The 24,497-nt window shown below is 38.1% G+C and overlaps 1 protein-coding gene across 1 annotated transcript in view; it reads left to right on the top strand.

Annotated features, from left to right (window-relative positions):
* ADAMTSL1 (ADAMTS like 1) overlaps positions 1-24,497 on the top strand; it is an 863,772-nt gene that overhangs the window by 502,011 nt on the left and 337,264 nt on the right. Inside the window, 2 exon segments of the mRNA XM_014460878.2 lie at positions 1-128; positions 23,479-23,524. Coding sequence (XP_014316364.1) covers positions 1-128; positions 23,479-23,524 — 174 coding nt within the window.

Here is a 24,497-nt window from a genome sequence, read left to right as displayed (position 1 = left end):
AGCTCCAGGACAACCCGCTCCGAGGAGGACAGGGACAGCCTGTGGGACGCCTGGGGCTCATGGAGCGAGTGTTCACGCACCTGCGGTGGGGGCGCCTCCTACTCATTAAGACGCTGTCTCAGCAGCAAGTAAGTCCTATACCAGTGATGGCGAACCTTTTGAGCTCGGCGTGTCAGCATTTTGAAAACCCTAACTTAACTCTGGTGCCGTGTCACATATAGAAATTTTTTGATATTTGCAACCATAGTCAAACAAAGACTTATAGTTTTGATATTTATTTTATATATTTAAATGCCATTTAACAAAGAAAAATCAACCAAAAAATGAGTTCGCATGTCCCCTCTGACACGTGTGTCATAGGTTCGCCATCACTGTCCTATACCCACCCTGGGCCCAGAGTAACAGGTTCGAAACCTACTCTTGTGGTTGGGGTTATGCAGAGCATTTTGTTGCAAACAAATCCAGACAAAGGAATGTACAAATAATTAAATCTGTCTATCTTCAGCTAGGTATTCTATGTACTCATACAATAAGCAATACACAATTTATCCCATTTACCAAGAACATTTTGTTAATGTTTTTAGGTTAGAACTAGAAGGAGACCTTAATAGAAATGGATCTAGTACCTTTAGCTCTCTATTATGTTATACTTTTAGCTGTTTTAATCATAGTGACAATAGTAGCAACAATATGAATAAAGTGTATATTGGATTCCAATGTTACCAAATCCTTTGCAAATGAATGGTGTATTGGTTTAGTTTTTTAGATATTGGAATGGCCAAAGGATTAGAATCCTTTGCAAATGAATGATATATTGGTTTAGTTTTTTTGATGTTGGAATGACCTTTCCTAAGGTCATTCATATAATGGATTTGACTATAAGAAGATTTGGAAGAATATGTAAGCAGTGGGAATCGGGGCATGCATAGTGAGAGTGATGATGAAGGTGGAAGTGAGACTGGTTAATGGCTTCTCAACTGAAAAGAAAAGGCCTAAGGTGTTGCAATGGAAAGTCTTTACTTACAATAATAATTCATAGCCACTTCTTGAGTTGTGTGGTCTGTGAGTAGATTTTTCTCCAAACTGTAAAATATAAAGTACGTACCCTGGTAATATTTTTCAAAGAAAGATTTTATTCTACAGTGAAAAGTGTTATATGTGGAAGCAAAAGGTTTGGTCAAAATTATTACATATTATAAAGCATGAAACAGAATAAGGAAAAAACATACACCTCTGATTCTTCTAGACTTTTCATAAACAGTAGAAAGTGGTGAGATGTAAGTTCAGGAAAATGTCAACTTATTCTAACAAGAGTGAGAATTTCTTGAAAATCGGGGTCTAGTCTTATTCCTTTTGCATTCCCCAGGCCTGCACAGGGTCTGACAGATATCAGGAGCTCAACAGATGTTTCTTCACTGGATCCAATGATAACTACAGACCATTTTGGTTCTAGACACAGGTCCAGTGGAAATTATATACCCTGAAAAAAAATGGCCAAAAGGGATATCTTGAAGGAAACCAGAGCTATTCTGGTATTTAGCAGTTCAGATGTTTGGGTCTGCACGGAAGGTGGGTCTATTGGGTTGTAGCCAAGTTTGTTTATCTTCTTTAGAGGCCGGCTTCATATCAAACCAGATCCCTGAGCTGGTAAGAACAGACCTTTCATTTTTATGTCTCACCTGTTCTCTTAATCTGCACTACATGATGCTACGCGACGATAGCACTCTGAGGCATAACTGATAATAAACATCCACCAGGAAGGCCAAAGTGTACAAATGTGGAATGTCCGTATTATGCAGCTTTATCAAATTAGCATGCTTGAGTGTTCTTTAGGGATGAGCCAAAACATGTGTCTCACAAAGCTAGTAAGAAATGCATGGGAACGTTCATGTTGGCTCAGTGAATGTGACACTGTGAGAATATTTTATTGAGTGAGAGGCTGAGAAGCCACTTAAGGAATAAATTAATATCACAAGTAAAACTCTGTCATTCTGCATTTTACCAAATATTGGTGTTATGTGAAGTTTAAAAATACCATTTTTGCCACATGGTAAATTAAGACTCCAGTTGTTAAGATGTTATAATACAATAGAAGGTCTCAGTTGTCATCTACCGATAATGAATTGTGAAAGTGGACTATGAATTCTAAAATTTTAAATTTATAGAATACATAGCTCTAATTGACTTTCAAATTACATCCAGTAAACACATACGGGGCTAGAAAGGAAGGTTTAAAATGGAAGTGGAGTGGACCACCCGTGTTCTAGGGACTTGATGAAGGGAGGAGCCTCCAAACAGATGGCATAGCCAAATCCAGTAAGAACATAACGAAATACTGAAAGAAGGGTCTGAAAGACTGGATTGACATATGTGTCGTTTGTCCCAAGAGAACTAGAATAGTACAGCTGAGTGTAAACTGACCTCACAACACAACCCCTATTGAAGAATGGTGTCAAAACATGTGCTGGGGTACAGATAAATAATCCTGTCATGATTTTTTTTAAATGCACATTGGCCAAAGTAAGTCATCTGGCCAAGCCTAGAGTCAAAGTGAGAAAGCAAAATTATTACATGGAAAGCATGCCAGGTAGGGAGGGTGAAGGATTGGGATCATTTTTGCAATCTACCATGATGGTCTATGGCAAGCATGTCAAACTCAAAGGCTAACACCAGCCAAATAAATAAGGCATGCAGCCCACGGGCCTTGAGTTTGACATGCTTGGTCTATGGCTTTCATGTTTGTTTTATAATGGCTGGTGAACTGAATGGCTTTTCTCTCATCTCTGCACCACAGATTTAGGCATTTGAAATCAGTTCAGTCACCTTGGGAAAGATCAGAGACTATGAATGTATGTGTCTCTAGAACCCCAGCAGGTAACTGGAATGTGTGGGTAGTAGTCTAATGGTAGGCATTCAACTTCAGCCCAAATAAATCCCACCCACCTGCTGAAATTAACCTGCCAACCCAGTGTCTTAGCCCTGGTCCTAGGCTCTCTTAGGGCACATTTAGTTGTAATATTTTTAATCTACCACCTAAAAATTATTCTACTCCCAACATGATAGAATTGTAAAGAGAGCTACAATACCCAGTTTTATTCAATAGATAACTGCTCGACTTCTGGCGTTCGTGATGTTTCCTGTGGATTGGGAGCTTGTAAGGAGGCTTGGTTAACCTTCTGGGCTGATAACATCTTCTCTGAGTGACTGTTTTGTGGATACAGGGATACAAAAATCAGTGGAGGCAAAACAGAGTAAAAAGACAGACAAGCATTAAATATTAAATCCTTCACTCTCAACGGGCAGTGCTTTAATGCTGGGGGAAACCTCTGACCCGGGAGATACTGAGCAGAAGTCTTCCCTTGGCGTCTCCCTCATCCTTTCCCCGAGGCTCACAGAAAGTAAGCAGTGCTTGATATTCCCAATTTCTGGTTTTGGAGCTTTGATAATTCTCTTTACATGCAACCCTGTTTTGAGCACTGAAGAAAGGCACTGTATCAACTTTTTTCTACAACATCTACTGATTTCTATAAGATTATATTATGTTTTATTGAGCAACTCTACTAATGCAGCTGTTGCTAATCTTGTATAACCAAGTGGCACTATAATGTCTGCTTTTATTTTAATTAGAAAACAGACTATATCTACTTGTACTTTATGATGGTTCTTTATTTTATTTCAAGTGAATTAGACAATGTACCCACAACCGGAAAAGCTGCTTCTTCTCTTCCCAGTTCTTCACCTTTCCCACTAAATCCTCTGAAATAACAGTTTTAGCAAATTCATTTTCCTTGTTGACCTACCTAGTGTGTGTTCTTTAGTGGAAACAATCCTTCTTCAACCTAAATTACTTAAGCATATTTTTTAAAATTTGATACTAAAGATCTGTCTCTGAGAGCTCTAGGTTTGTCTTCAGCCAGTTAATTTAGTTTTGCCCGTAAGGAGTTCCAGATGCATAAGGCTCTTAGGAACAGTGTGTTTTAATGTGATATATACCACTGTAGTAGGTCTATGCCAAGACCAAGGTCAACAGGGGAAACTGCTCCTTATCTGAAATGGCAGTGGGTCAGATAGCTGATGCTCTTAAATGTGATGTCTCCGGTGCATTGGTGACTGAAGATTTAAAGGTCTTTTATGACCTTTTTTACTTTACAAAATGCCAGGTTAATATGCAGATTAGTTAGTACTGTGGCTTAATGAATTAATTAATATATTAAAAATATAAATATTTTGCTAAATCCCAATGGATTAAATGAAGAGTGTGTCAACTTCATATAAATCCAAAGAGCAAAAAGCAGCCTATCTAGAAAATATGAAAGCACTTTTTAAAAGTTAATACATTTTGAGTTGAATAAAAAGTTTTTGAGTTGAATAAAATTGTTAGATAAACAAAAGATAAAATCATCACACTATGGAGGTGCCTAAAAAAAGTCAGGTTATGATGTTATTCCAAAGGGATATGGCTGCCACAGTGGTCTCAGTATAAACACAGAAAATTAAAATAAATAACCTCAAGGAGTCTTCTCTCACAGGAATGAGGAAGATCATTCTAATCACCTCATTTCATAATAATTGAGCTAAGGGAGAGAAGGCTGAGTTTTTCTGATTTTTTTTAATTGCAAAGAATTTTTCTCCAATAAAAATATTGATAGTTAACACCAACATAAACTTTAGTTAGCAATTAATTTCTATATCACATAATAATAAATACCAAAAGAAAAAAATTAATGTTCAGATTTAGCTTCTTAAACAAATATTTTTTTTTACAGTTATCTCATCTCTGTCATAACATCTAATTAAGGCTTGTTTCAAGACGTTTCAGAACTTTCAGTTCAAGTGAGCCCCAAAGCAGGATTAATCTGTTTTTCTTCATCTAGTATTGCATGTTATCAGCCTTGTTTTCCTTGGAAATGTTCGAGTTTTTGTTTAAAGGAAAGATATACAAGTTCAGAGGGGGTCTGACTCTTCATGTCTTTTATACGAGGTGGTCTTTTCATTGTGTTAAAGGAGGTTTCACATTTTGGGATTTATGTTTGAGAGTTTGCGGTTGCCTTCCTTTTACTTTTTGGGTCAAAGCCTAGTCTAAATGTATTACCAAGGCTTCTAATATTCCAGGCCATATATCTTAGAGGAATGTTTTGTTCCAAGATCTGATCTTCTTTCAAGGGGAGAATCCACTCAGGCCAATGACTGAATGTTTGGGACCAATTTATGGCTTGGTTTATCCCATAAACCTGTTTGTTGGAATAAAAGATGTTGAAAATGTGTTTGGTGTCCATAACCTTTACTAGCCATATTGGGATTCTGTAACTATTGGCTGTCTCTTTCTCTTTATTTAAAAATTCCTTATTTGGTTAGTTCAATTGCCTTTCTGAAGTTTTTATTCCTTCACAATTTTCTTTTTTTTTTCCTTTCACTGCTGTATTGTGATATCTTTGAAACGTAAAACATATATATTTAAGGTATACAATTTGATGTTTTGATATATGTATACATTGGGAAAAGAACACAATCAAGCTAAATAATTTATCTATCACCTCTACATAGTTACTGTGTGTGTGAGTGTATATTGAAAAAAATTAGTTTAAAATCTGTTTTCTTAGCGAATTTCAAGTATACAATTCAGCATTGTTAACTATTGTCACCATGCCATCCGTTAGATCTCCAAAACTCTTTCATCTTGCATAACTGAAACTTTGTATCCTTTGACCAATATCTTCTCATTTCCCTGGCAAACCACCATTCTACTCTCTGCTTCTGAGTTTCATGATTTTTTAGATTCCACGTATAAGTGAGATTATGCAGTATTTGTCTTTTTTGTGTCTGGCTTATTTCATTTAGCATAATGCCCTTCAGGTTCCTCCATGTTATCACAAGTGACAGGATTTTCTCTTTTGTTAATACTACATAATATTCCATTGTGTTTCTCTCGCTCCCTCTCTTTACACACACACACACACACACACACACACACACACACACACACCAAATATTCTTTATTCATTCATCTGTTGTCAAAGTACACTTAACTTGTTTCCATGTGTTGGCTATTATGAATAATGCTGCAGTGAACATGGGTGCAGATACCTCACTGAGATGGAAATTTCATTTCCTTTGGATATATATTTCCAGAAATGAGGTTGCTGGGTCATATCATAGTTATATTTTTAGTTTTGAGGGAACCTCTGTACTGTTTTTCATAATGTCCTTAATCAATTTATAACTCCACCAACAATATACAAAGGGTTCCTTTTTCTTTACATTCTTACCAACACTTGTTACCTTTTGTCTTTTTCATAATAGTCATTCTAACAGGTATGAGCTAGTTGCTCATTGTGGTTTTGATTTGCATTTTCTTGATGAACAGTGATGTTGTGCACCTTTGCATGTGCATATTGGCCATATGTATGTATTATTTGGGAAATATCTATTCAGGTCCTTAACCTATTTGTATTGGATTATTTGATTTTTTACTATTGAGTTGTAGGATTTTCGTTTATATTTTGAATACTAAGCCCTTATCAGATGTATGGTTTGCAAATATTTTCTTCCATTACGTATGCTGCCTTTTTATGCTGTTGAATGTTTTCCTTTGCTGTGCAGAATATTTTGGTTTGATCTAGTTCTGCTTGATCTAGTTCTTCTTGCTTTTCCTGCCTATGCTTTTAGTAACCAAAATAATCATTGCCAAGACCAATGTCAAGAAGCTTTTTTCCTGTTTTCTTCTAGTAGTTTCACAGTTTGAGGTCTTGCATTTAATCTTTTGTCGATTTTTTGTGTGTGTATTTAATGTGAGATAAGGGCCCAATTTCATTCTTATGCATGTGGATATTTAGTTTTCCTGACATCATTTATTGAAGAGGTTACCCTTTCATACATCCTTGTCAAAGATTAGTTAATGAATTTATATTAGTTAACCTAAACATATTTCAGGACTCTCTATTCTGCTTCACTGATCTGTATGTCTGTTTTTATACAATACCATACTGTTTTGATACTATAACTTTGTAACTTAGTTTGAAATCAGGAAGTGTGATGCCTCCAGTTTTATTACTCTTTCTCAGGATTGGTTTGGCTATTTTGGATCTTTTGGAGTTCCATATGAATTTTATGATTGTTTTTTCTATTCCTGTAAACAATGCCATTGGGATTTTGAAAGGAAGTGCATTGAATCCATAGATCACGTAGGGAGTATTAACTTTTTAACAATATTAACTTTTACAACCCATGAATACAGTATCTATTTCTATTTATCTGTGTCTTCTTTAATTTCCTTCATCAGTGTTTTATAGTTTTCAGGGTAGAAGTCTTTCATCTCACTGGTTAAGTTTATTTCTAAGTATTTTCTTAAGCAATTATAAATGGGATTGCTTTGTTAATTTCCTTTTCAGGTAGTTTATTGTTAGTATATAGAAATGCCATCGATTTTTATATGTTAATTTTTATCCTGCAACTTTATTGAATTCACTTATTAGTTCTAACAGGTATTTTTGTTGTTGTTGAGTCATTATGGTTTTCTATAGATGATTATATCATCTGCAGAGATGATTTTGTTTCTTTACTTTCCATTTTTATATCTTTTAGTTAGTTCTTTGTCTTGTCTAATAGCTCTGACTAGGACTTCTGATACTATCCTAAACAGAAGTAGTGGTAGTGGGCCTCTTTGCTTATATTGGATATAAGAGGAAAAGCTTTCAGTTTTTCCCCATTGATTATAATGTTAGCTATGGACTTCTCACATCTGGCCTCTATTGTGTTGAGGTAAGTCCCTTTTATACTTATTTTGTTGAGAAGTTTTTGTTGTTTTTTCACTCATAAATGGACATTAAATTGTGTCAACTGCTTTTTCTGCATTTAGGAGATGATCATGTGTTTTTTATCTTTCATTCTGTTAATGTGTCATTGATATTTGCATATGTTTTATTATCCTTGTCTCACAGAAATAGTGTTTGGTCATGGTGCATAATTTTCTTAATGTGCTGTTGAATTCAGTTTGCTGGGATTTTATTAAAGGTTTTTTCTTGTGGTGTCTTGTTGGACTGGCAGAGTGATACTGGCCTCATAAAATTAGTTTGGAAGTGTTTTCATAAAATTAGTTTGGAAGTGTTTTCTGTTCTTGTATTTTTAAAAGTGTTTAAGAAATATTGGTATTTTTAAATATTTAGTAGAATCATCAATGGAGTCATTAGGTCCTGGCCTTTTCTTGTTGGTGGGTTTTGATAACTACTTCAATTTTCTTATTATTACTGTTATTGGGCTGAACTAGGAAAAGAAAAACAAACAAATCTCACAGTTAAGAGATTAGAAAAATACTTTAAATCAACTAAATTAAGAATTTGAGGTTTGTTTGTTTTTAAGATAAACAAAATTAACAAACCTTTGGCTAGACTAAAAGAAAAAAGATGCAAATAAATAAAATCAGAAATGTAAACGGAGACATTGCAATGGATAACTCAGGAGTTAGAAGGATCACAAAGGACTATTATAACAATTTTACCCCAACAAATTAGATCACCTAGAAAAAATGGATAAATTCTTAGGAAGACACACTTTCCAAGACTGAATTGCCTCAATGTTTTGTTTATTCATTTAATAAGTATTTATTGCATATCTACTGTATAATAGTAGTAGTTACTAGTTATGTAAGTATACAAAGTCCAAGGGGCAAGCTGCTGCTCTTGTGAATTTACTACATTATTAAGTTTTGATAGATTTTTCTGAGATTCTACTAATGATAATGACAATAAATTTTAAGAACTAAAGAGAGTTTTCTCCAGATCTCTAAATGGGTAACACATCTATAGCAGTGGTTCTTAACCCTAGCTCCACTATAGGATCACCTGAGAAGCTTCTTCAAAAATCAATACAAATATCTGGGTGCCACTGAAAACCAGTTCAATTAGAATCTCTGGGTGTGGAGCCCTGACATCCATAATTTTTAAAAAGCTCTCCAAATGATTGAAATGTATATCCAGTATTAGAACTACTGCTCTATTGAAGCAGATAATAGTGAAATGATGAGGTTTGTCTTCCGTTCTCTAGAAATTTAGAGGTTGGGATAATGAAGACAAAAAGAAGTTTTCTGGTAAAAAAAAAATGTTTAGCTTGGGGGGGAAGGTCAAGCAGGGAAAAAGGAGACGTATGTAAAACTTTAGAGAACAAATAAATTAATTAATTAAAAACAAAAAAGAAAGAAAAACATTTACCTTTAATTTCTCACTTACATTTCTATAAAATGATCCAGTCTGCATCACGGACACCAGCATGTCAGGACGTAGAAGTGGCGATTGCCCCTGCACGACAAGGCAGTAACTTTTCTGAGTAGTTATCCAGTTGTCTAGTATTAGTCAAGATCAGCCCTGCCCCAAGTGGCCAATGTTATGTAAGGATAACATTCCATCCCATTATTAAAGCCTATATTCAGGGGTTGGCAAAAAGTAGGTTAAAGGTGTGAGTATGTGAAACTCAGTTTATTCTTGTATCATTATTAATTTATTCATTATTGCATCATCCGTATTACAATTGTAAACCTACTTTAGCCCACCCCCGTATATGACCCTTGAAGCCTGCATGTTGTTAGTATAGGATTAAGTTAATGCCCAGCATCTTGGGTGTTTTATGCAAATTCTCTGATATTCACTTCTCCTCAAATGTATTACATTTCTTATCCACAGAGTGCAGTTTAACTTTCCACCTTCAATTCAGCATCTGTCATTACCCCTGTCCCCCTAAAAAAAAAAAAGGCTGGTTAATACTACTTGAATTCTGTTATTTTCTCTGTTTGAGCCCAGTTTGTATAATAGAAAAGGAGATTTTATCTAATCCTAACTGTGTAGCTTCGTTTCAACCACTAAGGCAGATTATGGTGTGTGGAGGGAGAAGGGGGGTGTGGAGATTGAAATTAAAAATTAAAGGGACACCAGATACTAAGAGCAAAACATGAGGGATACCCAGAATTGCATACATAGAGGGTGGATACTTTACCTGGAGGCAGGAAGAATAAGTATAGAATGACAAATAACCTCATACTTATGGGCCATAGCTTACCTTTGCCAACCTCAAACAGCTGCCGAGTCAATCCCTACCTCTAGGCTTTGGTGTAGGACTCACTGGTCAAGCGGGCAGCACCTAGAACAGAGTAGGTGTTCGATCAATATTTATATTGGACAGATATCTAAGGTGCTCTTCAACTCTACAATTGAATGGGTGATCCTGAGGGAGAGGGGTTCTTTCTCCTTCACACATGCACTCAAAACCCATTCTGCTGCTAGATAGGAAGAGGAGCAAAAGTCGCTCTTCATGCGAATGGTTTTAAAGAGAAATGAGATTCTCCAGGCTCCCATTTTGCAACGGACATCTGGACGATATGGGCGGATTGAGGAACTTTTGTCTCTAGCCAAAATAATTCATAAATTCCCAGCTCCAGGGTTGTATGGGGTGAGGTTGTGAGAGTCCTAGAGTTTCATAATATACATTTTCCTCATGGGGAAGAAGGAAAAGTTGGACTTGATGCTGCTAAAACACATTTGTTTTTATTCTCATTCTTTGCCTCTTTTGGCTACTGAGCAAATGTAAGATCATTTGCAAACCTTATGGCATGTGTGTATGTATTAGAAAGTGCATGTCCTTCCTGCCCGTGGATCTCAAGCCAAAGGCAGCAATCCCCGGGCCCCCACTCCTCGTCAGCTTTCAGAGGGACCAAACACATTGCAGTGACAAATACAATTTTGAGTAAATATGTGAAAATAAACATGTTCACAGCAAAGAGCCAAGGTTTCTTTCCTTTGGTAGCTATTTGGTTTCATTTTAAATTTTTCATCTTTGGTTTATTATAGAAAGATTTTAATCCAGTTTCAGGGTTCAAAAATTAGAGCAACCGGGAGGCCAACGAGTCTTCGTGGCCTGAAATTATTCTAATAGCGTTTCCTTCTGTTCTATTCTTCCCTTCTTCCTTTGACCCTTCCTTCTTTCCCTCTCTCCCGCCCTTCCTCCCTCCCTTTTCTTCTTTTCTCAATAAATGATTGTGGAGGGCTAACAGGCACTTTGCTGGGCACTGAGGCTCAAAGATCACACTGTAGGAGAGAAAAGCAAATAAAGAAGCAAAAATATGTTTTCTAATAACCACGCAGTCTTGGCAGGGTGGCCTTATGTAGGTGTCTTGTGGGACCTAGTGGCGCGGTCTCCCTGGTCACCTGGATGCTCTGGGAGTCTGTTGTGTGAACTGTGACCCTCCTATTATAGTTGAGCCTTGATTGCTGTTGGCACCTCAGTGGGTGGGGTTGACCCTCAGGCTACTGATTGTGAGTCCTGGCCATGACCACAGGAGATGAGCTGCTGTGCAGGGGCTGACCCTACAGAGCAAGATAACACTCCCCACCCCCAGCGGGACTCTGGCTGCCGAGACCACCTTTGGGTGTGCCATTTGTGAAGCTAATTGGGTAGTGCTCTGTAATTGAAATTTTTTAAAAATATATTTTATTAATTTTTTACAGAGAAGAAGGGAGAGGGATAGAGAGTTTAGAAACATCAATGAGAGAGATACATTGATCAGCTGCCTCCTGCACACCCCCCACCAGAGATGTGCCTGCAACCAAGGTACATGTCCTTGACTGGAATCAAACCTGGGACCCTTCAGTCCGCAGGCCAACGCTCTATCCACTGAGCCAAACTGGTCAGGACTATAATTGAAATTTTAAAAAAATTAAATTAAAAATCTATAGCTGTCAGCATCAGATGGCATGAGAAGGGTGATGAGGACATATCTATACATTCTGGCCTAAACTGAATTTTAAAACTCATTTTTTTGTGGGTGTGTGTTCACACACATTTTGCTGAGTGAAATAAACCTTCCACAAAAGAAATAAAACGTTTTCTGAAAAGGAAGTGTCCGGGGCAGCTGCAGGACTGTGTCTTAGTTTGTTAAAGCACCAGCCCTCTGCAGACTCTGCCTCCTCGTCTACAGAGTCTCTCGCTGCCCACGTCCCCCTGTCAAAATCCTAGGTGTCATTTAAACTTACTTCCAGCACGTGGCCCTTAATGTCATTTTGCTGTGTTTGCAAGGCATTATAATTACATTTACATAGTCTGGGTTGTGTTATAATTATTTATATGACACCGGCCCCCATTAGTCTATCAGCACTGTGGACCAAGGTTTTATCTTGTTTTGTTTTTATATCTAGGAACCCAGTCAGTGTTGAGTGAATTGATCGAAGTGACTATTAGAGCTAAGAACCTTCTGTAGTACTTTGGGAAGCAGGAATAGGGAGGGAAGGTTATTTCTTGAATTCCCCTTTCTTCTATCACACGCTTGGGACTCATATGGCCCACACAGGACACCCCACCTAAGATACATCTTCATAAGTTACGTCCTGCCATGTAGCTGCCCCTTTGCCCAATTCCTTCTATATTTAGCATCCAGACCACATCCATTAGTTGTTGACTATGCATTATACTGTTGTGTGTTCTTTTTGGGCTCATGTGGATTTTTTTCAACTAAATTTTAACTTTGATAAGGGTCGGGGAAGTCATCATTTTGCATCTTTCACCATGCCTTGCTTAATACTGGTTCTGAATGGATGCTCAGTAAGTGTAAGTGACTGTAAATCAGAGCGCATTATACAAAACCTTGTTCACCAGGAAACCCTGCCCAGGGCTCATTTTCACTTTCACACTGTGTACTGTGCGTTGTCTCAGTCAATTGTCCGAGCGGGTTCTGACTTCCTTAGATGCTGGGCATGAACGTGATGGTTTACAATGTCATTGTTCTTTCTTCTTTCCTTTTTGATTCCATGAGCACGCTCCTCTTTTTCATAACCCCTGTCCATATTTGTGAAAACACGAGGCTTTGTTGCAGCATGTCTGTCTTTGAAGAACAGGCAGAGATATGTAAAATCATACTTGTTTGGGGGAAAAATTGGCAGCGAGTTTTCTAGTTGTAATTTAAAACATACCAAACACTCATAATAGCAAATAAACCACTCTGAAACTCCCAGGACAAACTCCAAAATTCAATCTGTAATATCCTCACATGGGTCTAAATTTTAATTTAACAGCTCCGCGGCCTCTTACCCAATGCAAAAGAATTTGTAAAAGTACAGAGAAGCTGTCTTCAGTGACCTATGGTCACAAGAAGATCAAACAACCGTATGAGATGACATCTTAGAACATTTTCCCTAAACCTACATCATTTCCAGGTATATTGAATTTGGGCTCCACATTCACTCTCTGTAGACCAGTGATTCTCAACCTTCTGGCCCTTTAAATACAGTTCCTCATGTTGTGACCCAACCATAAAATTATTTTTGTTGCTACTTCATAACTGTAATGTTGCTACTGTTATGAATCGTAATGTAAATATCTGATATGCAGGATGGTCTTAGGCGAACCCTGTGAAAGGGTCATTCAGCCGCCAAAGGGGTCACAACCCACAGGTTGAGAACCGCTGCTGTAGACATAAATCAAAGCCTCCAAGCTGGGACAGCATTGAGAATGTTTTTAAAATAAGAGATTAGTATAGAGCAGAGGTGTTGAATTATAAAACTGAGGTTACAAAAATATGTTACCTGTGCCAAAAAAACACTTTTAAGTCAAGGCTTCAACTCATGGCACTGTTTTTCAACATGGACCACCACTACCTCATATTCTGTTTAAAATTGCTGTGAAAATGCAGCTTTAAGGCTCTCTCCTCCTCCTCCTCCTCCTCCTCCTCCTCCTCCTCCTCCTCCTCCTCCTCCTCCTTCTCCTCCTTAGGCCTTTGGAAGATTGCGAGGAGCTAGTGTGACACCAGGGCTGTGTCTGTTCCCAGGCAGCTCACCTACTGATGGATGAGGCCTGGCAGCATGCCTCCCTTGTGTTTGTTGTATTATTACAACAGAAAGCATTTTCAAAAGCTACATTTATCAAGTTGTCATAATAATTTGGCTTGTATATCTATCTACCCAGAAAAAAAATAAATCTCTCCCTCAGCACTAATCTGAGCCACGTGATGCATCGCATGCAGAAGAGGCCTTGTGAAACGAATGGGCATCCTGCTCAGGGTTCGGGGACCTTTTGACTAGATGTTTAAGGAATTAGAGATATTTTTATGTACTCATTGGAGGTCCCCTCGCACCAAAATCCCTGTTTTCTCGTTTCAAGGTACTTTTCCACTGGCGTTATGTGTTGGGAGTGCATTATTCCTAGAATTTTGGTGGCTTGGTCTAAGGAAGGAGATTTAACTTCAAATGGGAAACACTGTGAAGTTTGCCATGAAGAGGGTCCAAGACACCTTTTAATGTTAAAGATCAGGTTTATCAAGGTTGATTCAAGTATTACCAGATTCAACATTGCTTATTATGAAGAATATTGGAAGCAATTTTGTTATTTATGATAGGTGGCTGTCTGGGAGCACATGGCTCTGTTGGGGGGTGGAAAGGTAAAGGACGATTCAAAGTCATCGTCCAGAGTAATATACACTCATTAAAAACTTCAAATCTATTTATGTTAATAAAGTTAATACACAATAAAACATCTCCAATTATGTAGAGATAGAGTGTGTAATGAATATATATATATACATACATGTATCTGAATATATAGATGGATACATTTTTATTGAAATATAATTGGCATATAACATTCCATAAGTTTAAGGTCTACAACATGTTGATTTGATACGTTATATATTGCAGTATGACTATCACTTTAGTGTTATCTAACATCTTTATCACGTCACATAATTATTTCTATTTTGGTATTGGGAACAATTAAGATCTTAGCAACTTTGAAGTTTATAATACAATATTGTTGTCTACTATCAATGCACTAGGTCTCCAGGACTTATCTACTAAGAGCAAGATCATTTAAACAACATCTTCCCGATTCTTCCCACCCCTCACCCCTGATAGCCATGCTCTGTTTTTATGTAGATGCTTTTTAATGAAGGGACAGTGGTGAATGGACTCCTCTTGTTAGGACCAACCACCATACAAGTAGAGTTTCCACATGAACAAGGCTCATTTGATTCTCATGAAAGGCACACTAAATTAGAATTAAAGAGTAACTATTTTAAACATGGAGAGAATTAAATTAAAATACAGAGAATTCAAGAATGACCTTTTTGAGCAAAAAGTAAAGCAGAGAGTCAAGGGAAAGAAGAGAACAAGGGACTTATGGAACCCACAGGGATGGCATGTCATTTAACTCCTCTTTCTACCCCACGTGCCAGGCAAGACCATCCTCACTAACCATCTGTTATGCATGGACGCCAGTTCTCACCCCTAGGTTTTCAGCATTCAGTTTGACCCGTGGTTGAGGACAGTGAGCATCTGGGGATAGCTTTACACACAGGGTCCGGAGGTTTATATAACTTCCTTTTTGATGGCGAAGTTGATTGGCATCAAGTGTTGTTTCCTGAGAGAACCTCTCACAATAATGTGTCTGTGGAAAATGAAAAGCAGCCCAACAATGCGTTTGCATTTGGTTCTCTCAGGTGTTCTCAGAAGTCGCTCTTCCTCTTGAGATCTTTGTAAAAAGCCCAGAAATGTAGACGTGTTTTTCCTGGCTTGTTGGGGACATCCTCCTGCTAGATAGCTCCCCTGAGGACTGAACTGCTCATGTGAAGTGAGGGAGGAAAACAGGGCTCCAACACTGCAGGGAGGCCTGGCTACGGCTGCAGATGCACTTGTCTTGTCTGATCCATGGTTGTTTCAGGACCCACTTTAAAGGACCCAGTGTCCTGGCTCAACTCGCTGGTGTGGTTTTATGTCTACTCTCTTGCAAAGAATTCAGTTTCCTTTTGGATGACTAAAATTAGAGAGATATATAAGCAGATGGACTGTCCTATTTTAAAATCCTTTGCCCATTAGTTTCTATTTTAAAAGTAGAAGGTAGCCCTGGCTGGTTTGGCTCAGTGGATAGAGCATTGGCCTGTGGGCTGAAAGTTTCTCGATTCCATCAGGAGCACATGCCTGGGTTGCGGGCTCGATCCCTAGTAGGGGGCGTGCAGGAGGCAGCCAATAAATGATTCTCTCTCATCATTGATGTTTCTATCTCTCTTTCCCTCTCCCTTCCTCTCTGAAACAATAAAAAAATATATATATTTTTTTAAAGTAGAAGGTATTCAGCCCAGCTGGTGTGGCTCAATGGTTGAGTATCAACCTATGAACCAATAGGTCATGGTTTGATTCCCTGGCAGGGCATATGCCTGGGTTGCTGGCTCGATCCCCAGTGTGGGGCGTGCAGGAGGCAGCCAATAAATGATTCTCTCTCATCACTGATGTTTCTATCTCTCTTTCTCTCTCTCTTCCTCTCTGAAATCAATGAAAATAGGTATCTTTTAAAAAGTAGGAGGTATTCAGAGAAATACAAACCCCGTTCTTAGCTGCACTCTTTGCTTTTCCGAATCAAAGGCAAAGCTTCCTGAGCCTAAAGCAACTGTGGGTTGAAGAACTTCAGGACTCAGGTCTTCAACCCACAGTTACCAGACTTTCTCGGAACCGTTCATTGACACCCAGGATGAGTCTGGATATGTCACCAGAAGGGTGACAGGAGATGAGAAGAATTTTAAGGTAAAAAATGGATGCAGTTGACCGAAATTTTTTATTCCTAATGAAAAATTTAAAAAAAATATGCCTTTCTCTTTTAAATATATTTTATTGATTTTTTACAGAGAGGAAGGGAGAGGGATAGAGAGTTAGAAACATCGATGAGAGAGAAACATCGATCAGCTGCCTCCTGCACACCCCCTACTGGGGATGTGCCCGCAACTAAAGTACATGCCCTTGACCAGAATGGAACCTGGGACCTTTCAGTCCGCAGGACGACGCTCTATCCACTGAGCCAAACCGGTCAGGGCGCCTTTCGCTTTTAAAGACTAAAATTATATAAGCAGAGAGGGGAAGCCAACAAATTGCCTATGCCTGGAAAGCGAGCTTTTAACTTTCCAAGGCCGCTCAAGTCTTCTCAGGTCGTTACATTGTGATCATTGAAACTGAGATCATATCAGGATCTAGGGATTGGAAGGGTTTGGATTGCTCATTATGTGTTCACGAGAGAAGAAGAAAAACGCCACAAGCCTAAAGTAATCTTATCAAGAGTGAACTAAAGTCTGAATAATTTGCAAATAACTTGTGATGGAGGTGATTTCCATGTTTGAGAGAAGGAATTAGTTCACATTCATAAAATGACAGGCCAGGCGTAAAGGGCTGAAATAAATAAGGACCTTTCTGTACAAATTTGGTTTGGATATGTTTTTGTTTGTATCTTGTTCTCTCATACTTGAACCAGTTTCTGAGTCCTTAATTGGCACAGTACTTACCGCCCTCGACACAGGCCTGTCGCTCCGTCAGCGTTTTCGCGGAGAGGGTGCATTGACTTGCGTTCTCTGTGATCAGTGCTCTATAGCTTTCCTCAGACACCATTTGGCCTAAAATATCTAAAGTTTGTTTTTATTCCAAGAGGCAGATTTCATTTTGTTTAAATGTGAAGGGAACTAGTCAGCTGTTTTATATCAACAAGCTATTTTTTAAGGAGAAAAAGAAAATACATTTTACTGTTTAATTCTCAGATGAGGCTTTTGAGCCCAGATAAATGCCTTGGATGAAGAAAGTCACACTTGGCAAGAATTAAAATTCTTGCGGTGGAAGAGTCACTTCAGTACTTAAGGAAAATTTATATTCGGGTTTAATAAATTTGAACTTTTAAAAACTCAAGCTGCTCTGCCCTGAAGTTCTTTCACATCGCATTTAACTGACAAGTGCAGTTGCCTTGGAGACGTCCCAAGTGTACTGTGTGTGCCCAGGTACCCTGTACTCACTAGAAGTAGATTTACCAGAATTGAGAAGCGGCTGATGTATTGGTGTAGTAATAATAAAGCACAGTTAACCCCCAGGCCAAATCTCTGCTCGGCTTCCCAGATTTAATCTCATGTTAGTATTCTACACATCTTAAGCATATCTTGTTCCTTTATTTTTATTATTGTTTTTATGTGCTTTGGAGTTAGACAAACCTGGGTTTCAATCCCTAGTTTTCTGTGCATATGACATTAAGCCTCCTACTCTTTCTCAGCCTCACTTTTCTCATCTATCTATTACAGAGTTGTTGGAAAATTAGTGATGGTGTACACAAAATACCTAACAGGGGGCCAGATACCTATAGCAGACACAATACATAGTAGAGGCTAGTATTACTATTATTATTCACAACTTGATAATATTTTTCAATAATGAGGATCTTTCCAAATTCAAGCATTACCACCTTAATAGCATATTTCAGTCAATTAAACTAAATAAGCTCTCACTAAGTAAGTAATAGAATGTACAAATGGAATACTTAATTCAGGGGCAGAATTAAAGTATTGGCAAATTAATATTAAATGTTAGACGATCACAGGATAGCCTTTGGAAATTGCAACAAGTGTTTCTCTTTGCTAGTTTTTTGTTTTTCTTTTATTTTTGCTGAAGCATTTCAAATCAATATTTTACAGTACATGCTTACATCTCCTATTATCTGAAGGTGCTTTTAAAACATGTGTAAGAATTTATAATTTGAAATACTTGGCAAAGGCTCATTTAAATTTTTGATGCAAGTAGTTTTCTGCTTCTTGACGTTTTTGTTTTATTTTGTTTTTAGCAAACAATATCTCTATAATAACCCCTTGGCACGTGGACAAAGCTTTTGTAAGTTATCTCAGTTGGTGATCATAACTGTATGCACTGCCATTCCAATATTCATTTGACAGATGGAAAAGCTAAGAGCCCCCTGAGAAGATAAGAGGAGTACGCAAGGAGATGAGCAAAGTCCAACATCCAGAACTCCAAATCCCCAATTCAGATTTGTTTCCATTCTTCCGTTTAGGGAGATAAAATTAGGAAAAGAAAATAAAAGGAGATGAAAAACAGTGGTTTTTAAGGTCTTAATGATTAACACCATATTTCACTTTTAAAAGCAAGAAGTCCACATTGTATCTTCTCTGTTTTAAAACCTTCAGTGAGTTCCCTTTGCCTGTTGCCAAGTTCAAAGTTAGAAGGTATTTATCTCATCTCCTTCAATTCTTCAAATCAACCCAAAACTCCAACAAAACAAAACTGCTTGAAAATGTGCACCTATACCATATCTTTTTGTATCTCTGTGCCTCTGCCTACAGTTTCTTCTCCACACATTCTTAACCCCCTTTCAATCTATTATATTGTTACTTCTATTATGCATTTAATTGATTTATCAAATGTCTACACCATGTTTACTATGTGCTAGGCATTGTTGGAAGTGCTTCATAATATTAACTGATAATCCCCATAATAATCCCAGAGGATAAGTAATAGTATCCCAGTTTACAGATGACAAACTGACATATAAAAACTGAGGAATAGAGCCAGGATTCCAGAAAGAGGATTCTGGTTTCAAACTGGGTACTCTTATCCACTACACTGTGTCACATATGCACTTGGAATTTCAAAATCGAAAAACATATCACATTCTGCCAATTCTGAAGCCTCAGTGGAACTCTATCAAAGGCCTCTGGGTTGTAGAGTTCATTACCTTGTAAGTGTACCATCAACTGGAGTTTAGCTCGCATCTTTTTAGACCCAGAAACCTGATATTTTCCAGTAATCACACCAAGAACAGACCCTTGTCTGGGAGGCGGACTCAATGACTTGACCCATGAGATTAATGTCTCAAAGTAAAATGCCAGTTTATTAACTTACAACTAAAAATAGAACTGTCTATCGCATGGACCGGAATACTCATGTCAGCATGACCAGCACACAGCGCAGTCATGAAAAGCCAGATCACTCTTGGCAAGTTGTTTGGTCAACATGGCATCAGAATCAGGGTAATTCCTGGGAGGAACAGAACATTCATTGGCAGCCGCTTGGTTAGTGTGAGGCATCCACATCATGATGGCAGCAGCCTTGCCAATGGGACATGCAGGATTTCAAGTTTATGGGTCCTTTCCCTGGGACATTGTTAGGCTGGGCACCGACAACCATGTATCTGGCATTCTCCTCTTTTCTATGATTCTAATGCCTGGCCAGTTCTTTCTCTTCTTGGCCACATTTTCTTGTTAATTCACATTAATATAGTCAATCTGATTATGGTCAAGTGTTTAAGCCTAGGACCTTTCTATCTCTTTAAGAGAGTCTTTGTATAATTGTATTTTCAGATGACATTTACTTTTTGACAACATTCTCAGACCTAGCACATGCTATTTAGCATTCCTGTCACTAAATTATAATTGAATGATTTTCTTAATAGCAAAAACCATGTCATATTCGTTCCCAGAAGTAAGTACATTGCCCAGCACATAACAAGAGCGCAGTGGACCTTTGTCGGACAAACAAGTGAATTAGGAGGCAGTAAAGCATCATGGTTATAGGTGTAAGTTCTGAAGCCAGATGGCCTGGTATCAAATCTCAGCTCTATTACTTAGTAGTTGTGCAATTTTGGCAAGTTAGTTAACCTCCCTAAGTTTCAGTTTTCTCATTTGTAAAATGGGTAAAATGATAGTACCCTGACTCCCAGGGTACCTGAGACGATTAAATAAATTAATACAATATAACAAACTTAGAAATATACTGCAAACTCCATAACTATTAGTTATTAGTATAATCATTCTCTCAGAATTTTATATTATTCTAGAGACCCAGTCCTCCGTCCAATTCATGCACTGGTGGGGGGCGTGGCCTGCGGGGATGGCCTGCTTCGGGAGCACAGCTCATCCTGGTCAGCTGAGTGGCTGTGGACCCGCCCTCTGAGCGGCTGCTGAATGAGGAAATTAGTCTGAGCTGATATTTTGGGGTAATGTCTTGGGTAAAGGTGTGTTCTGTGTCCTGAAGGAACCTGGTGGAGAGCTTTGCACCCCAAAGTCACTTGGTGAATGTCCTTGAGGTGTGATGCCAGGTCAGAGTCGCCATTGGGATGTTCAGGGCAGCCTCCCCAGGAGATCCACAGTCACATCCCCTCTTGCTATCAGCCTATGCCAGCTTCCCACGATCTTTCTAGAACACACCTTAGAGGGCCTGCATCAGCGGGTGGGGTCAGGCCAGAGTCTGGATTGTCTCAGGTATTTAATAGGTGCAGAGACTCAGCCTCACCCTGGGCCTGCTAGCAGCTGTTCAGTCACTGGGCTTTTATATATATAGATTTTTGTGTTTTTTTAAGTGTGACATTTTAATGAACTTATTGGGTTTATATAGGTTTCAGAAGTACATTTCTATAATACATCATTTGTATATTGTATTGTGTATTCACCACCCCAGGTCAAGTCTCCTTCTATCACCATTTATCCCTCCATTACCCTCTTCTATCTCCCCCACCCCCCTTTCCCTCTGGTAATCACCATACTGTTGTCTGTGTCTATGAATTTTTTTCTAAATCCCTTCTCCTTTTTCACCAATCTACATTCCCACCAGCAGTGCATGACGGTTCCCTTTTCCTCACACTCTGGCCACCACTTGTTTGTTGATTTATTGATGATAGCCATTCTGACAGGTGTGAGATGATATCTCATTGTAGTTTTAATTTTTATCAGTCTAATGATTAGTGACTTTGAGCATTTTTTCCTATGTCTATTGGCCATCTATACGTCGTCATTGGAGATGTGTCTATTCAGCTCCTTTGCCCATTTTTAAATTGGATTGTTTGTTTTTTTGGTGTTGTGTTGTATGAGTTCTTTATAAATTTTGAATATTAACCACTTGTCAGATGTATCATTGGTGACTGTGTTCTCCAAGTCAGTGGGTTGTCTTTTCATTTTATTGATGGTTTCCTTTGCTATGCAAAAACTTTTTAGTTTGATGTAGTCCCATTTGTTTATTTTTTCTTTTGTTTCCCTTGCTCGATGAGATATATCAGAAAAAAATCTTGCTATGAGAAATGTCCAGGATTTTATTGCCTATGCTTTCTTCTAGGATTTTTACGGTTTCAAGTCTAAAATTTAAGTCGTTGTGACTTATTTTGAAAAGAGCAGAGAACTGCTGCTCTGTGTCATCACTGAATGCTTAATCAAAAATTGATTGTTTTTGTTCACAAGAGTTCAGTAATATGAAAACTCCCATGTATTGCTGATGGGAGTATGTAATGGCACAAAGTTTATGGAATGTAATTTATCAAGAGCTTATAAAAGTTCATTCCCTTTAGTCCAGTAATTCTTCTAGAAATTTATCTACCCTAAAGACATAGTCAGAAATTTAGGTAAAGCATATGCATGGATATGGCTCATTACACTCTCATTTATCAAACCCCAAATTGGACATTACTTAAGTAATCGAAGAATGATTATACAAATTATATCATTTGATGGAATATTATGTAGCTCTCAAAATGTTGTCAGTTTCTGGGAAAATACCTTCAAAAATTTATAAGTGGAAAAACGAGCTGCAAAATTATATAAGTGGTGTGATTTTTTTCCTCAGTGGAAAGAAATTAATAAATCAAAATAATAGTGATTCTCTTTAGATGAGGCAACTATGAGAGATTTTTTTTTACTTTTAGGTAATCTTTCCACAAATCTCTGCAATGAACATGTATTTTTTTAAAAATAATTCGTTAACAATTATGACTTTTTATGTCCATTTCATAATTTATAAAACATGTTAAACAGTAAGTGCAAATTTTATCATATTCACAATTTTAAGTTTTTTTCTGTGAAATATCTCTAGTTTCATACCAGAAATAATTAGGATGGGATTCATTTAATATTAATACTTTTCAGAAAACCTTGAATTTATATTTATTTGGTTAAATAAGAACTAAGTATAAGTACTTATTTTAACAACCAAATGCTTAGTTTTAATTCTTACATGTACAACTTCGTTAGATCTGCTCAATTTAGTATTTGAGTGTAACTCTTCTAAGAATGTACTCAGAAGAAAAGAGAGGCTTTTATATGAATATTAAGAGAGAATTCTTTTTATAAGAAAACTAGAAGCCCAGTGCACAAAAATTCGTGCACTCGGGGTAGGGCTTCCCTCAGCCCAGCCTGCACCCTCTTGCAGTCCGTGACCCCTCGGGGGATGTCCACCTGCTGGCTTAGGCCCGCTCCCCAGGGGGATCGGGACTAAGTTGGCAGTCAGACATCCCTCTGGCAGCCCAGCAACCCTCGAGGAATGTCCGACTGGCGGCTTAGGCCCACTCCCCCTGGGGACTGTTCCCATGTATTGCTGATGGGAGTATGTAATGGCACCAGTCGGACATCCTTAGCACTGCCGAGGAAGTGGGAGAGGCTCCCGCCACCACCGCTGTGCTCGCAGCTGTCAGCCCGGCTTGTGGCTGAGCGGAGCTCCCCCTGTGGGAGCACAGTGACCACCAGGGGGCAGCTCCTGCATTGAGCGTCTGGCTCCTGGTGGTCAGTGCGCATCATAGCAACCGGTCATTCCCAGTTGTTCCTAGTCATTCCACTGTTAGGGTCAATTTGCATATTACCCTTTTATTATATAGTGTAGTTCAAATATTGAGCCTTTTATAGGTAGTAATAAGGTCTTTTTTTTTCTTTTTGTCTCCTAGGAGCTGTGAGGGAAGAAATATTCGATATAGGACTTGCAGTAACGTGGTATGTATTGAGATGATATGATTGTGATCATGTATTTTTTAAGCACTGAATACTGCTAAGCAATTTTATGTATCCTGAGCAGAGATCAACCAATTAGCACTTCGCTGAAAGTGATTTGTCTCACACCACATGTATTATGCAACATTGAAAAATAAGTATTTTTAATGTTCCTCAATATAAACTTTTACAAGTGTGGCCATATTGAAACTTACTAGGCTATTTCATAACCAGAGGTCTCTGCTTTCTGACTTTTTATATCTAGGTTTCAAGATAACAAATAAAAGGAATGACAAAAGGGAAACCACTTGGGGTGTCATGAAATAAGTATTAATCAACTCAGGTTTAATAAATTCATTTCATTCCTTCATTCAACAAATACTATTCAATGCCATCAATGTGAGGCACTACACTAGTACAAGGATAAATAACATGGTCACTATCTTAAGACATCTGTTGATATAGTAAGAGATGTAATGAAGGAAGACAAATCAAAATATGACAAATGCTGGGAAGAAGTTCTTTGTGGGTTAAAAACAGAGAGAAATATGAAGGGTCTTCAAGGAAAAGGTTATTTGAGGTAGGGCTAAGAGGGCTGGGAGGGCTGTGACTTGCCCAAATTGTGTGGAGGAGACATAATGGGGAATTTTGGAAGCAGGAATATCTAAGATGGTAGATTGTGTTTAGCAGTATGGAAGAGAAGAACTGAAAGATATTTTGAGGTTACATCATGAACAGGTTTTAATGTTACCCCTTCAAGTTTATAATAATTCAAGGAATAATGGGGGCGGGCGAAGGGGGGGACATCATCACTAGAGGTTTTGGAGCAAGAGTATAATATTATAGTTTTACTTTAGGAAGTTTAATTGTGTAGTGATACAAGGGATGCACTGGAAGGTGAAATAGTTGGAGAGCGAGAAATAATGAAAGTTTAACCAGGAAGATATATATACAAAAGAGGTAAAAATTGAGGTCA

The sequence above is a fragment of the Myotis lucifugus genome, unplaced genomic scaffold, assembly GCF_000147115.1.
Source record: "Myotis lucifugus unplaced genomic scaffold, Myoluc2.0 scaffold_144, whole genome shotgun sequence".
Taxonomy (NCBI): Eukaryota; Metazoa; Chordata; class Mammalia; order Chiroptera; family Vespertilionidae; genus Myotis; species Myotis lucifugus.
The sequence above is the reverse complement of the archived record's forward strand: the minus strand, read 5'-3'. Positions and strand labels throughout refer to the sequence as shown.